Source organism: Sycon ciliatum, chromosome 5, assembly GCF_964019385.1.
Source record: "Sycon ciliatum chromosome 5, ocSycCili1.1, whole genome shotgun sequence".
NCBI classification, from domain to species: domain Eukaryota; kingdom Metazoa; phylum Porifera; class Calcarea; order Leucosolenida; family Sycettidae; genus Sycon; species Sycon ciliatum.
This window is the reverse complement of record NC_088647.1, coordinates 26,771,159-26,787,513: the sequence shown is the minus strand read 5'-3', so window position 1 is coordinate 26,787,513 and position 16,355 is coordinate 26,771,159. Positions and strand designations below refer to the sequence as shown.

Genomic DNA, 16,355 nt, shown 5'->3' with positions numbered 1-16,355 from the left:
TAACTTTCCGCCACGTTCAACACCTTCTATTCTGCCTCGTTGCTGCAGGTCTTCTTCTAGAGAAATTACGGACTCGAACAAGTCGTCACTCATTTTCACTCCACCTCCATTCAGGGGAAACCTTCAATCACAAAAAAAACAATGCTGCGTGGTCAAAACAAAAATTCTCTTCTTTTTCGTTACCACATCGACGTCGTCATCTTTCTCATTCACGGCTTACATCACTTATTCGAAAATAATGATCGCGTGGCTGGTGAAGCCGGAGCTTCCGCATTCCGCAACACACAGTACAGCGAACGGGACCACCATGTACCAGATCATGCAGATGCGGGTCGGCCGGTTTCGGCCGCTAGCGATTCAGTACAGTGCGGATTTCGGACTCACAAAATGTGCGATCACATGACTCACATGAATGATGTCGTGATGATGACATGCCAGTGATGCCACCGTATCGCGGCGTCGCGACGTCGCAGCTTTGTATTTTGCCAGTCAAATCAAACTGGACAGATGAGAGGGGATTTCTGTACCAGACTCCAGAGCTAGAGGCAAGACAAGACAAGACATACCCTGAATAGCTCGTTGACCTAGCTTGTAGGTTTTGGCTTTGAGAAACACCAGTATAATTCTTTCACCGCTACGGATTATCAGAATTGGTTCTGTGGTTATCCCCGGAGAATCTTCAGCAATTGTACCTTTCCGAATCTGTTTCTCAGTAAACAATACTTGCAAGTACAGCGTAACGATGTGTGTACATTTCCTGCTTGGTGAAGTCTGACTTAGTCCATGACCCTGCGAAAGCTGCTGGCGATATGAAGCCCACTATCGAGGCCAAAATTGTCGTACTCGGTGCCCAAGGTAAAATCTGTGAAAATTATTCTTCTGCAATTCTGGCAATTAGCACAAGGGCCAGGGATGCAAATGGCGCGAAATGTACCAAAATGTTTTCCCACAATTTTTTTATCAGCTGGCGAGTACATGTGCATGTACGTGTACATAACTTATAACCCACATATTGCCCATTACATACTTTTACTTGAGACATCTCAGTTTTTTAACGATAGGGCATAAGCTGGGGGCATACACGAGTGCTAAGATTTCCTTTTGTGCTGCGCTGATGAGTGGTGGTATGCAGTGCATAGCATGACTGTACTGATTAGCGTGGGCAAGATACACGACAAACCGATACAATGCAGAACAACAGACCTGTACTGCTGCTGTACATATACCGGTATTGCATTACTGTAAATATACAAATTTTCGGCAGCTATTTAATTTCGGCTATATTCGGCACCGACCCAAAACGCCTCAATTAAAACGCCGATGAAATTTTTCACAGCATCTGTCGCACTATATACATGTACATGCCCTCTACCCCACGCCGAAAATAAATCGCCGCCGAAATGTCAAAAATCGTGAGGTGCCGAAATTTTGCAGCGCCGACATTTTGTATATTTACAGTATCCAATTATGATCCGAGACCTAGTGCACGCGTCATCGTCAGTGCAAAATTGTGTGTGTGGTGGACAAAACAGATAAGCAGCCGTGTGTGTCGCAAACATGGCCAAGTGACCCTAGGTTGGGAGAGCAACTCTACTGAAGTCACTTATGAAGAGAATAAGAGTTAGAATGAGGAACACTAGAATTATTATAATTCAGGTTTTCGGTTTCAGTCCTGAAGGGGAAAGACCATCAGACTCTTCTACGGCACGTACACGCACGCACACCGCACAATCTCAGGACCTGGTGTTTCTTGTATTAGTTCTAGGAAGTAGTGAAACTCACTGAACTAGATTATTATTGAAGACTATTCTAAATACACTGTGGGGTATACCAGTTGCGCAGCAAAAGCCCGCACTCGCACGTGCTATCGAAGGCTAGTAATTAAGGTATTACTATTAGAGTAGTCCAACCAGCTGAACACAGCAGCACGAGAAATTACATGACTAGGTAAACACTAGGATCTGACCCGTATGATCAACAATGTTGTTAACAATGATGAGAGTGTGCTCTTAACGTAATTGAGCGGCCCAGATGTTCCAATCAATTACTTCTAACATGCTATCCTTGCAACCCAATCTACTTATCTACGCAGAGCATACACTGTTGTAACGAATATCATGAACAATGTAATACTTGTACCACAAAGCAATACCGTGCACTAGACTCTAAATACATGACACCACAGTCATCAGTATTAGACCAATGCATGCAAGCAAGATCAGCAGTTATCCTTCATCACCTCCGCCTGGTGGCATGTAGAAACTCACTACCGACCATGCAATCACTGCGTGCGAAAGCGGGCAGGCGGTCGAATGGCAGACCTGTCTCGCAACACTCGCTCGTCTGGAGTATCGCTACTCGGCGAGAACACTACGTATGGCCCGCTGTCATCACTCTCTTCTCCAGCCGATTCCTCCTCTCTATCATGGCGACGCTCATCTGCTGGGTCCGAGGAAGGTGCAGCTGGCACGTCACGCTTCAGCAGGTCGATGTTGATGACCTTCTCCTGCAAAACACCCTTGAACCTCCGCCAGATGACTACTGTCGATCCTGACAAGACCTTCTTGATACGCCAGCCACATTGGTATGGAGGAGTACACTTCTGGCGCCTCTTTGGCTGCTGGAGGAGGACGCTATCATCAGGCGCGAACGGGCACTCATGCTCGGATTCACAGTGGTCTTTCTCGGACATCTCCGCATCAAGCAGGTCGCGAACTCTCGCACACCTCGCTGCATGCTCATCCTGCCACTCTCTGGGATCGGATAGGTTGATGCGGGCGCTCACCAATGCTCGAGGCTGCCACCCGATCATTGCTTTCATTGGTGAAATGCCGATGGCGCTGTGGATGCGGCTGTTGTAGTAATGCATCAGCACCGGGAGCTCGGCTAGCCAATCCGTTGATTCTTCCAGGACCTTCCTTATGAGGCCGAGCAGCGTGCGATTAAAACGCTCAGCCATGCCTTGCGTCTGTGGGTGCCTGACAGCTCCGGTCTTGACCTCAACACCAAACACACGCAAAAGGGCCTTGACAATGTAGTTGCGGAACTCCCGGCCATTGTCCATCCGGATCACATCTGGCGTTCCCCATCTACAGCACAACTCGACAATGGCATCGGCCACGCTCGCACCATCGTGCCGACGCAACGGGACAACTTCGGCGTACTTCGTCAGGGCATCAACGCAGACCAAGACGCAGTGGATTTCCCCGCTCTTGCTCGCCCCAAGCTCCAAGGTGTCGATCTGAACACAGCCCCACGGTCTCCCGGGCATATCTGGTCGTGTCGCTGGCGCCGCTTGTCCTCCTGCGGCGTTCGCAGCCTTGCAACGCTGGCAGCTGCGGACATGTTGCTGGCATTTCTCGGCCATGCGTGGTAGGTAGCAGCGTTCACGCAACATCTCGTACATATTCTGCCATGAGGCATGGCCGGAGTTGGTGTGGGCAGCGCTAATAACAGACTCTTCCGCGGATTTAGCGATGACAGGAACGAGGATTTCACCCTCAACAGGCAGCTTAACGCTTCGGAGCAGGACGCCATCCTCGACGACGAGCTGACTTGCCACGCTCCTGTAACCAGCATCGCGAACCGCCGATCGGGTAGCCACCTGGCTGGCGACACGCTGCACCACTTCGTCTTCCAGCTGGGCTGCCGCCACGGCGTCAAACGAAATTGGGCCAACAACTGTCGTTTCGCACACAGCGCCGGCGGTGACGTCGGGAATGCTACCCACGGATCGAGTAAGCCAGACGCTTGGAACTCGGGTCAGGGCATCTGCAATGTTGGAGTCAGACGACACCCATACAACATCCACTGCGGCTCCAATCGTGTCAATCATATCGCTGACAATGTGTAGGCGCCTCTGCACCAACAGGTCATGCAAGCCAGTGGTCTTCACTCGTCGGACATCGTTGATCACTTGCTTCAGCCACCCGAAGACGGTCTTGGAATCAATCTTCAGCGTAATCCGCTTCACATTCCACTTCGCAGCCAGATTGAGACCCAGGATGGCCGCCTCCAATTCGGCAATATTGATGTGCCTCTTGTCCTGGTGTGGTCGTAGCTGCGTGGTATCCTCCACCACCTTGCCGTCAACCTCCAGGGCAGCACCAAGGGCCAGGCCGGATGCATCACACCACACCGTCCATGTGTTGCTGTCGCCAGCAGAGATGCTCCACGTTCCCTTTGCTGGGTCGACTTCGGCTAGCCGCTTCTCAAGCTCCTCGCAGCAGACCTGGATAGCCGGTGGGACTGGATCATCCCAGGACGCATCGTCCGCCGAAGCTGCTCTCTTCAAGAAACTGCAGGCAGGTCGCAGCCATGAGCATACCGGGTAGTGGCTTGTCAGTCGTCCACACCATTGGAAGATTCTCCTCCTAGTTGCCGGACGCTCCAAGGTCATGGCAGCTGGCTCCTTTCGCGACCAGGACGTGTCACCACTGGACGACTTGGTCAGCTGGAGGCCAAGGACCCGAGCCTCTGCCAGTTGCTCTGCGGGCTTGGTTGGTAGGCCGAACTCATTCAGTGCACCAGACACCTTCGGCACCAGGGCACTAGGGACCAGCAGGTCGTCATAGTAGTTATCTACTCCAGGATACGGCTGGGTGACGTACTTCACAACGGCATCCATAAACTTGGGCGCTACCGCCAACCCGAATCCCATTCTCGTCATGACGTGAGCTTCTCCCTTCCAAAGCACGACTTGGTAGCGGTACAGCGCCGGGCTAACCCGGATCTGGAGGTATGCCTTCCTAATGTCGAGCAGAGCATAATCCTCTCCTGCCTGACGCCATCGACGTAGCGTGTCACCGCAGACTGGTGGGTCAAAACCAGGGTCAGAGTGGAGCTTTTTATTCAAGTGACGGTAATCCAGGCACGGCCTCACCGGCGTCGTCTTGTGTTCTTGCGGAACACCGATGAGCGGCAGCACACATGCTGGCTCGCCATGTAGCTTCGGGTCGTGCTTGATCAACCAGCCGTTGTCTATCCAGGATTGCACCTCACTAACAAACAGGCGCTCTTGCTCCGGAGTCAGGTTCGTCCTGCTGTACTCTCCGATACCCGGGCCGAGCGGCATTGCAGGAGGTTCACCATCGAGCCACTTCCAGGTCAACTCCCATTGCTTCTCAGCAGGGCTCCAGGTCACGACACCGTCCGCAATACTGAGCATAACCTTGCCCTCGTCAGTGGTGCTGACTTTCACCCGACGCGACGGATGGCCAGATCGACCATCATCATCCTGCCCCTTCGGGGACAGCCGATCAGCAGTGGCTGCAACAGTGTCGCTGGCTGCGGCTCCAAATACAACTCCGCAAAGCTGTCCATCACTACTATACTTCAGTTGCAACCCACCGCACCGCGAAGCGACATCCGCTCCAATCAGCACGTCAGCACGGACAGTGCTTAGGCTTTCAACTACAAGCGCTCGTACCTTGACTCTGGGAAGGTTGACAGGCCCATCGTTTCGCTCTAGAAGGACCTCTAGATGCCCCAGAACTTCGATTCGATTGCCGTCCAGAGCCACAAGGTTGGTCTCGAGAGTGTCTGGGCCGTCGTACGTGAGGCTGCTGCGGTCCGCGAATGCACGGCTGATCAACGTCCTCGTCGAGCCCGTGTCTACAACCGCTTGTCCGCGTGCACGTGCGCTCACAATGGACGATTCCTTGCCGGCGTTGTCACCAGACGCTGCACTTACACCAACGAAGATTTTTACCAGCTGGCCTGACTTCTCGCTCCCATGCCCCATGTACAGGCAGCGCTCCTCCGCCGGCTCACCTCGTTCCACGGAACATTCCTGCGGGGAAGACGTGCAGGCTGCCGATGGTGATGGCTGACCGGTGACTTTGCTTGACCTCTGGGCCTCCCAGGCCCTCCGTTCTTCGCAGTCTGCTTTCAAGTGGCCAGGCTTGTCGCAGAAGAAACAAGTGAGGCCAGGCCGCACGCCACTTGAACCCCCCGCCGCTGAGCTCCTCCAAGCACCGCGATCGTAGCCAGACTTCGCCTCCGGGCAGTTTCGCCGCACGTGACCAAGCTTATTGCAACGGAAGCAAAGCACATTCCGCGTACCAGAGCCTGCCGGCCCGGGGCCACTCGCGCCACTTGCAGCTGAAACAACATCATCCTCAGTTCCAGTTTGCTGCAATGCTCGAACCAACTGCAGGCACAACGATACGTCGTCGCCTTTTCCAACCAGAGCAAGGCGCACTTGCTGCGCCATGGATGAAGGTAAGCCGTTCAGGATTTGCTCTACGAGCACGCTGTCTGCATCCGCGCCTCTTCCAAGGCCTGCCACCGCTGCTAGCCTCCTAAGGTCGGCAATGTACCCATCTGGGGATTCATCCAGCTGCAAGCGGCGTGCAACAAACAGCTTGTATGCCTGCGACTTCGTGAGGCAAAACGCTTCTTTCATTCTTTTCTCTACTTCGTCCGGTTTCTTTTGGTCCGCGTCATCCATGGCGTTGTAAACCATAAACGCATCGCCGTCCAAGTAGAGCGGAAGCTGCGCCATCTTCTTGTCGTCTGTGTCCCACTTCTGGTTTGTGGCCAAGAACGCGAACTTGGCCCAAAACACCTCCCAGCTGTCGCCCTTCCCTCTGTAGGGGCGCAAGAACCCTTCAATCTTCGCCGCCATACTCCTCACCGGACCTCTCTCTAGGAAAACCCACAGCAGTACGTTCTGCCTATCCCGGGTTTCGGCACCAAGAGCTGAAGGGGAAAGACCATCAGACTCTTCTACGGCACGTACACGCACGCACACCGCACAATCTCAGGACCTGGTGTTTCTTGTATTAGTTCTAGGAAGTAGTGAAACTCACTGAACTAGATTATTATTGAAGACTATTCTAAATACACTGTGGGGTATACCAGTTGCGCAGCAAAAGCCCGCACTCGCACGTGCTATCGAAGGCTAGTAATTAAGGTATTACTATTAGAGTAGTCCAACCAGCTGAACACAGCAGCACGAGAAATTACATGACTAGGTAAACACTAGGATCTGACCCGTATGATCAACAATGTTGTTAACAATGATGAGAGTGTGCTCTTAACGTAATTGAGCGGCCCAGATGTTCCAATCAATTACTTCTAACATGCTATCCTTGCAACCCAATCTACTTATCTACGCAGAGCATACACTGTTGTAACGAATATCATGAACAATGTAATACTTGTACCACAAAGCAATACCGTGCACTAGACTCTAAATACATGACACCACAGTCATCAGTATTAGACCAATGCATGCAAGCAAGATCAGCAGTTATCCTTCAGTCCCTTAGACTTGTGAATAGTTGTTGGTAGAGTTTGTCTTTTATCAGGGGCCAAGGGTGCAATTTTAGCAATGGAAATCCGTATAAGGACATCCTTTAACTTGCTGGGGGGATTGGGTAGCCCAAAGGGTAACCATCGCCATCCTTCATCAGGTTCTACAGTCCATTCAGAAAAAAATGAACTTCTAGCTTTTGGCCATAAATGGGTCAAACGTTGAGTTTTTTTAGAATTTTTTTCTGCAATCCTCTATGGAATCCTCTTCCAATTATGTTTCTGAAGTTTTTTTCTCCAAAAAGCAAGCCATCACAAGAATAGGATTTCGGCCAGGTTTTGCCCCCAAAGCATTGAATTGGGAAAAACCATAAAAATCCAGGCCGTTTGACCCCGTCTGCAACAGTGCATTGTGCGGTTCGAACCCCAGTTCAGGTACCCTTTTTGGACCCTTTTTCAAATTTCAAATTTCGCAGCACTGCACTGTGTACGATGAAATCACGAAAAATCGCCAAATACGGGAGCTCGTCAGAGCCAGAGCCCATCTTTTTATGAATGGACTGTAATGCAGGGGGGGGGGGGTGAGGTAGATCAAACGCAAGGGCCGGGGCCTAGGGATACTCTGTGCCAAAAGTGGAGTCCAGCTAAGATGTTCGGCTATTTTCAGAAGACTGAAGAATCTTCTAGGCCCAAACTGCCAGATATAAGCTTCCAGTGTGTACAAATGTTGACTGGCATCCATCACCCCAAATTGGGTGTATTCCAAATGGATGGGCTAGTAGCAATATCAAGGGCCATAATTCACAGTTGTGGCATGTCGCACTCCTCGCACGTAGCTGTAGCACTAAAGCTGTACCTCAAGGGGTCAAGCGTGCTCCCAAATATGAATGGGCGCCCGGGCACTGGATGTTAACACTCCTTTTATGGAGCCTGGACTATTATAATCTCTCGACCTTTTTAGGACACATAGTTGTGATTTTGTTGTACAATTTCTGTGCAGTGCATTAGCAGTGCATTATATCTGTTGTTGTTGTTGTTGTTGTTGTTGTTGTTGTTGTTGTTGTTGTTGTTGTTGTTGTTGTTGTTGTTGTTGTTGTTGTTGCAGGCGCTGGCAAGACGTCACTGGTGTTGCGTCATATGAACAAGTCCCAGTTCAGCAGTGCAGTCAGTCCGACGATCGGGGCGTCCTTCTTCACTTCTCGCATGTGAGTAGACCTCTGTGTTTGTGTGTATGTGTGTGTGTGTGTGTGTGTGTGTGTGTGTGTGTGTGTGTGTGTGTGTGTGTGTGTGTGTGTGTGTGTGTGTGTGTGTGTGGTGCGTGTGGTGCGTGTGGTGTGTATTGCGAGGCACAAGTGTAACGCTGTTTGCGCAGCCCGCGTGCATGCTGAGTCTCACATTCCCCACCCGGTGCACAGCACACCTTCTGGTCTGCCCCTTACGGGGCCACATAGCCAGTCATGGGCGTAGAAGAAGGAAGGAAGGAAGGTGTGTGCGTATGTGTGTATGTGTGTGTGTGTGTGGGGGGGGGGGGGGTATACAGAACTGGCCATGAGAAACTAGTACATGTAATGGCGACCAGTAAGTAGTCTATTCGTAGCTGTAGTCTGCCGGTCTAGACATAGGACAGCTGCACAAGCCCTCAGCACACAGCAGTAAAGCAGGGCACTGTTACCTTTCAAGGGGCGTATGCCAGTGTCGACCTTGTACACTTTCTGTGTGGCCATTATACGATCGTCGCCAAAAAATCCGGCCAGTGCCCATACAGTGGTATGGTACGCGGGCACGGCGGTGCCACATGGTAGCATGCATGGGTTTACCAGTGTTTCCTGTAGATCTACCAACACTGCACTGACTACTGTGAGACTACAAATTTTCGTGTCATTCAAATTTCGGCCGCATCAAATTTTCGGCCTGTACTGCTGCCGCCTGTATACACTGTCACGCTGAACCTTGCAAAACTAAATTTCGGCCGCATCACATTTTCAGCCAAACAAGACCAGGCCGAAAATAGCCGAATATTTGTTGACTTTAAATACAGTATGCAGCTATGTACGTAGTGCAGTGGCAGTGCATGTGTTACACCATCACCATGGCAACATTGGCCGGATTGTTTTTGGTGACGACTGTGTGTTTACGGTGCGTATGTGCATGCATTTGTGTGACCCTTGGATGCTCAGGACTGTGGATGTTGATCGAGTCAAGCTTCAGCTTTGGGACACTGCGGGGCAGGAGAGGTGAGCACGATAAAATATCCTCTACACCCTCCCTGCATGTCCTCTTACCTACAATCATATTATCTGTAGTGCTACAGTCAAGTTCTGTAACAAAATCGGAGTCAAGTTTTGAAAATCGTGGCGAGCTCTATGTACATGATTCATTGTACATGTAGCTCTTCCCAGCAGTTATTCCTGTTTTACGGATGTTTCATGTTATGTTGGCGTGTGCCAGCAAGAGTGCATAAACAAGAGTATGCAACTGTGGTTATGGGCCAGTGCGCGGCACGCTGCCTTCATTACGTAACTTGCCTTCATCACGCTCTGGAAGCATGCACTTAAACTCACAATTTCTCCCATCCGTTTTTGCTCGATTCTTTCCAGTACCTACGCGATCTCTAAATTTTGGAGCGTTAACTCCAGTTCCGTACGAAAGTTCATTTTAAACCAGAGGGAAAGTGCGGTGTTTGATTTTCCGCAGTGCGCAGACTGCAGCTGAATGATGTAATGAAGGCAGCGCGCCGCACATCTGGCCCATAGAAAAGAGATCACAGTTGCATACTCTTGTTTATGGTCCTGGTATGGACTCTTGGTGCCAGTCATAGCTTCGCATTGAACCTGGACCTGTTCATCCCCTCTAAGTGTTTGTGTAGCTACTGGCTCATCTGTGTACTTTGTGTGTGTGTGTGTGTGTGTGTGCGTGTGCGCGGGCATGTCTATTTCTGTGTGCGTGCGCGCATGCATGTGTGTTGTAATTATCGTCTGTTTCCAAACATTGCCCTGGCCGACTCTGGTGGACCTGAAAACCCAGATTTCGTTCTATGGTGAGTCTGGCTGAGCTGAGTGTTCTTCAAAGTGCTCATGGTTTAGTGCAAGGTTTCTGTATTCAGACCCATGTTGAGAAATCGAGATTGAGTGAACTGTTGGTCTTTTTTTTGGTGGCTGGACGCGTTCATTTTGGGGTTTGTGTGCCGTTTATAAACTTTATGTTTGCGACAAGTAGAAGAGGATAAAAAATTCGTTGGCAACAGATTTCCGTCCTCTTCTACTTGTTTTAAGTAGCTCTCCCCCCGGGCATTGAGCACTCTTTCGGTTAACCTTTATGGTTGTATTCGGCCGCAGTGGGTTTAAAAAAATGTTAATGGTGCTGGATTGTACCACACTTGCACCTGTTGAGTGGTGTATTCCCGGCATATTGGGTTGAGAGGAAGGATGAGAGCCAACCATGGAACAACAGAAAGAAGTATAGAACGTATGACTTCTTGGTGTCGCCTTTGGTAGTGGTTGTTTAACCCTTTAACCGTCAGACCATACATTTGTGGGTCGAATTCGACCCATCATTTGAAATACTCGCACTGGAATGATTTTTTACCCACGATAGAAAATTTACTATCGATTCGGTAGCGAATTTTCCAGGCTTTCTGTTGCAGAAATCCGCGTTGAGCTACGATGTAGTGGAGCAGAGTTATCAAGCGCTGAGTACTGCACGCGCTTGTCACTTCCGCTGCGCTGGGCGCGCGGCTGACGTCGTCACGGGATTTCCCCGTTTCTTCACGCGCTCTGTGACTGCTGCTCGCGACCAACGTATTCCTCACGAAATGCTCGATCTCTCAAAAAAAATTTGAACACTCTACGATGAAGGAGACGGCCATGGCGGAGTTTTGAACTTGTCATTTGCATGCCTGGCGTTGAGACGACGTCGCTGCGTTCCAGCGCTGGTTGTGTGACTGCTGAGGCGAAGAATGTGTTATCATCGTGCTGGTCTCGTCCAGAGCTTTCCAACGACCCCAAGATTATAAAAATCGAGTGAGTACAACTAAAGTTATGACCTGGCAAAGTTGAAATTTCGTTCGGCGTTTCAATGGGTGAAATTTATATGACGGTTAAAGGGTTAAGACATACGGTATGTGCATGTGTGTTTGTGTGTGTGTGTGTGTGTGTGTGTGTGTGTGTGTTGTTGTGCTGCCCGACCAGGCACCCATGTACTATCGGAACGCCAACGCCGCCCTAATCGTCTATGACATCACCGCTGCGGACACGTTCGAGGCGGTCGCCAGCTGGGTTGCGGGTGAGTCTGAGTAGGAGTCTTGAGTAGGCAGGTACTTGGAGATTGTGTTCACGGCACAGTGAGCTGTAGTGGTTCTGGGAATGAGGTTATCGTGTATGCATTGTATGGATTGGAAGATCGGTGTGGTTTGTATGTATTGGCGAATCAGTGAAGTTTGTGTGGACTGGCGAATCAGTGAAGTTTGTGTGGACTGGCAAATCAGTGAAGTTTGTGTGGACTGGCAAATCAGTGTAGTTTGTGTGGACTGGCAAATCAGTGAAGTTTGTGTGGACTGGCAAATCAGTGAAGTTTGTGTGGACTGGCAAATCAGTGTAGTTTGTGTGGACTGGCAAATCAGTGAAGTTTGTGTGACCTGGCAACTCAGTGCTAGCTTTTGTATGGAGTAGCAAGACAGTCCTGTGCTTGCGTTCATGAGACGTAACTCTGCGCTGCTTGCCTGCTCAACTTACCAGTGTGTCTACTTGTGCAATCCCTGTGTTGTCTTTGTGCAGAACTGCGACAGAATGTTGACTACAAAATGGGTAAGTCGAATGATATGTGGCATCTCTTTTGTCACTCTTCTATTTGCTTGCAGCTGGGAAGGGATTGTGAAACGGTCTACTAGTACTTGGTACAATGTAGTTGCATTCAGTACTGTCGGTTGCCGAAGAACTGGGGGTCAGCCTCCTAGCCTAGACCGTTCTTATTTTCATGTACTACAGTCTATGCGCAGTTGAGTCACCCTGTTTACATTGGTATGCTGTGCTTGATGAAATTCTAGCCTGGTCGTTCTTCGGCGCTCCGTTCTTCGGCGTCCGACAGTATTCTAGTTCAGAATCATGTAGATGTGTAGTGTGGCTGCCGGAGCTGCTGATTGTGATCACAGACGCTACGCATCGTGATGTTTTTTTTGGGAGAGGGGGGGGGGGGGAGGGCTTTGTGTGTGTGTGTGTGTGTGTGCGACGAGGGTGACTGAGTCCCAGTTCGCCGATGATGCAGCGTTGTATGCAACCACCAGAGAGAGATTTGAGTGCATGACGTCCGAGTTCATCTTGTGTGCACAGCGATGGGGACTGACCGTCAGCATTAGAAAGACAAAGGGCATGGCGGTGGGTCAACCAACATCAGTTGATCCCGTTCAACTCGATGGTGACAGCAGGATTGACATGGTGGACGGGTTCCGGTGCCTTGGCAGCGTGCTCTCTGCTGACGGAACGGTGGATGCAGACCTCGCTGCTCGTTTGGCGCAGGCGTCCCGGCTGTACGGTGTGATCAGGTCTCCGATATTTCAGTGCGTGCATCTCTCGGTCCACACCAAGCGGCTGGTGTATCGTGCTATTGTCCTTCCTGCTCTTCTCGACGGTGCGGAGACATGGCCCATCAAAGCGGGTCATATTCGCCGACTCAACACCTTTCCCCATCAGTGTATTCGCACAATTCTCGGTATCTCTCGTCGTGAGCAATGGGAGGAGAGATTGTCGTCGGAATCGCTGAGTGAGCTGGCAGGGGTGGACGTCGACATGGCCGATGTGATCAGGAAACACCGCTTGCGGTGGCTTGGTCATGTTGCACGGATGAAGGAGACCCGGCTGCCCAAGCAGATGCTGTTCGGCGAACTGCCCTGTAAACGCCCGCAACATGGTCCCAAGAAGCGCTGGTGGGATGTTGTGTCCTCGGACTTTACTGTCATCGGTTTGTCTGAAGCAGACTGGTATGACACAGCGCAGGAGAGATCTGCCTGGTCTCAGTGTTGTCGACAGAGGGTCGAGAAGGAAGCCCCAGACATCCCGTGCCCCAACTACCACTGTGACAGAGTGTTTCGTCGTCCTGGTGACCTCAAGTGGCATGCGCCATACTGCAGATTCCGGGTTTAGAGCCTCAGCGTGAGGAAGCCATCGCTATCATTGCTACGGCAATGGGCGTTCAAGGTGTGTGTGTGTGTGTATGTGCCGCCCCGAGTGGTACGGACGGGATTTTCACGGAAAGGAGACATGGCTCGGCATAAGTGTCTGGAGGAGCGTGCGCGGCCTGTGTCTGAGCAGCGGGGCGCCAGTCAGTGCGAGCGGTGTGGGCGGTGGCTGAGAAGCCGCGGTGGCTTGGTCCGGCATGTGTGTGCCTCAATGGTGGATGCCGCAGTGCCACCTGGAACTACCGGAACGTCGGCCGCGCATTGTGACAGGTGTGGTCGCTGCTTTCGCCGTGTCCGGGGACGGGGAAGGCATCGCTGTTCAAGGGTGGCGCATGACCAACAGCAGAGGAGCGCTCAGCCTTCCAGCACGTGTGCATATGCGGCAAGCTGATGCGACTACCCGTGCACCTGGAGCGTCATCGAGCGTCGTGTCCTCTCTCTCTCTCTTCTCAAGTTTCCCAGTGATGGGATCACGTGACCCTTTTGCGGCAGTGACTCTACAGGACAGGTGTGTGTGTGTGTGTGTGTGTGTGTGTGTGTGTGTGTGTGTGTGTGTGTGCTCCTCTCCCTCCTCCCGCAATGGGACCACGTAACCTGTACGGCAGTGGGTCAACAGGACAACAGGACAGGAGAGGTGTGTGTGTGTGTGTGCGTGTGTGTGTGCGTGTATTGGCTCTACGTATCTACTTATCTGCTTCCCGTCTAACACTGCTGTTCGACCTGTGTACTATTTGTTCCCTGCAGTTCTCTGTCTGATTGGCAATAAAGTGGACCTGGAAGACCGACGTGTAGTCACCAAGCGTGCCGGACAAGAGTACGCCAACTCTATCGATGCATCATTCTTTGAAACGTCAGCTCTGGGCAATATCTGTGAGTTGGACTTCAACAAAATAGGGTCATCAAAATCTTCTGGAGCTGATCTGACCTCAGTTTTACTAACGCTGGAAATTCTAGCAATTGTTACTATTCTCCTAGTACAGAACAAAGGACATGGGACCTGGAACAGTAGCTAGCAACCTACTACAGTCCATTTCAAAACTATAGACGCGTACCTAGGCAAAAACCGTTATGCCAGCATCTATACCACATAAAATCTGTGATCACTTTGTGCATAAATTTTTCCAAATTGGGCGTCTGTTATCCAATCGTTTAGAAACTATTATGAGAGTAATTGTGGAGCGGACCTGAGCAATATTCCGAAAACTATTCTCAAAAAGTTCCAGCCAAATTTGAAATATTTCAAAAACACTACGCGTCTATAGTTTTGAAATGGACTGTAGTAATAGATCCCGGTCAAAAGGCAATTCAATGGCCATCCATTAAATGGCTGTCGGACTGCATGGTGTGTGTCCGAACAAATGCAGACCCATTTCTGGGACCGTTCTCCTTTTGTCGGCAAGAAGCTTTTTGATAAACCGTGTGCGTTGTGCATGCATCGCTTTGCATTGCTGTAGGTGTCCATGAGGCTTTCCTTCAAGTGGCGCTGGACCTGATCGAGTGCGAGCGGCGAGCCCACCCAGAGCGCTTTGTGCCCGGAGCGGCCGGCGCTGGCGACGAATCGGAAACGGACAGCCGGAGAGGCAGCAACGCTGACGGTGGTGCGCTGGCGTTAGCCGGAGGTGCCGGCAGGGACGAAACCGACGGCGAATCCGGAGAGAGCAAATGCTGCTAGAGGTGCTGTTCGCCCCCCGTGGCTCTCTGCGTCGCACAAGAGCACCCAGTGTGTACGCAAGCCAATAGGCCATGTTATTACTCGGGTGCAGGTCACTGTTTTAGCCTATCCCTGGTTGATGTCCACCAGTACTACATCAACAGTGATTGGCGAGTCCAAACGCCAAATGTTCAAATTACCTTAGTCGAATCAGAAAATGCTATCACCGTCGGGTTTATAAACTTCCGGTGGCTTGTTGCTATTTTGTCTACTCATCCACAAAGAATGTGGGCGTTGTGTGGATGCCTCAGAGCCCAACACCACCTGCCCTCGCCCTCGCCAACCCCTACACCTAGTTACTCCCTTGAGAATCATCTTATTTCTGGCACGCCGTCGTGCGTCCGGTCTCCCAGCCAGTTACCCGTTTTGAGATTTTTTACGAGTCCTGTCTTCTCTACGCGTCACCACTCGCACATCTCTCTTGCATTCATTTCTCTCACAATGTACCTAGCAGACGACCGACGTCGTGCTGCTACCGACAGTCCAGATGTTTTACCATCACGCAGCCAAGTGTATGCTCAGGCAGCCGACTGAGCCCGTTTGTACGCTTGGTGCAATGGCCTAGGATGCGCACTCTAGACATACTCGCATAGCCTTCTTCTGCGGCATGCGGGCGCGTCCTGCTTCTTCCATGCCTTTCCACCCCTGTTGCCTTCCTGCTTGGCACTGGAATCTGGCCACTGGCAAACTTCGCCTGTAGGTACCAAAGCCACTGTGCATCATTATATTTTATCATTTTTATATTTAACCCTGCACATCACTCAAGCTGGTCTTGGAAGCAGGAGGTCGAGACATCTCTATGGATTTTAGTTGTGCGAGGCTCATTGCTTACGTACCGTTTAGAGCCTTTTCATGACGCATCTAGCTTGGCTATGCTCGCTTTGCGGAGCAGAATTTCAAGACAAATTGTTGGTTCACTGGCTTTGTCAAGTTGGCAATGTTGCACCTGTGTGCGTGTGTGTGTCACCGTGTGTGTGTGGGGGGGGGGGGGCAAACTGGTGATTGCTGCTTCCGGAGAAAATGGTCATGCGGAATAGCTGCGACCATGAAATATTCAGCTCTACACCCATTGTCACACGACTCCTTTTCCCGAAGCCATGAAGATGCAGGAAGTGGCATGACCTTGCCTCTTGGATGCACTGCGCGTCTGCGTCACCGGTCTCGAGCACCGGATCCGTCACCGGCATCCCTGGGGCTCTTTGTCCTTCGATGTGTGTG

General features: G+C 51.1%; 1 protein-coding gene across 1 annotated transcript; it reads left to right on the top strand.

Moving 5' to 3' along the window:
* The first annotated feature begins 498 nt into the window (after window positions 1-498).
* On the top strand, window positions 499-16,059 carry LOC135818199 (uncharacterized). Its single transcript, XM_065331548.1, has 8 exons — window positions 499-855; window positions 8,363-8,462; window positions 9,435-9,491; window positions 10,282-10,294; window positions 11,445-11,538; window positions 12,030-12,059; window positions 14,171-14,296; window positions 14,881-16,059. Exons 1-8 carry the CDS (start codon window positions 810-812, stop codon window positions 15,096-15,098), a joined length of 684 nt encoding a protein of 227 aa, XP_065187620.1. The 5' UTR covers window positions 499-809; the 3' UTR covers window positions 15,099-16,059.
* Window positions 16,060-16,355: the final 296 nt, after the last annotated feature.

What these genes read in the sequence shown, in the direction of transcription:
- LOC135818199 (XM_065331548.1), top strand. Translation starts at nt 810, where the DNA reads ATGAAGCCCACTATCGAGGCCAAAATTGTCGTACTCGGTGCCCAAG. An exon ending in TGTCGTACTCGGTGCCCAAG is followed by an intron (nt 856 to 8,362) that starts GTAAAATCTGTG and finishes TTGTTGTTGCAG; the next exon opens with GCGCTGGCAAGACGTCACTG. An exon ending in GAATGTTGACTACAAAATGG is followed by an intron (nt 12,060 to 14,170) that starts GTAAGTCGAATG and finishes TGTTCCCTGCAG; the next exon opens with TTCTCTGTCTGATTGGCAAT.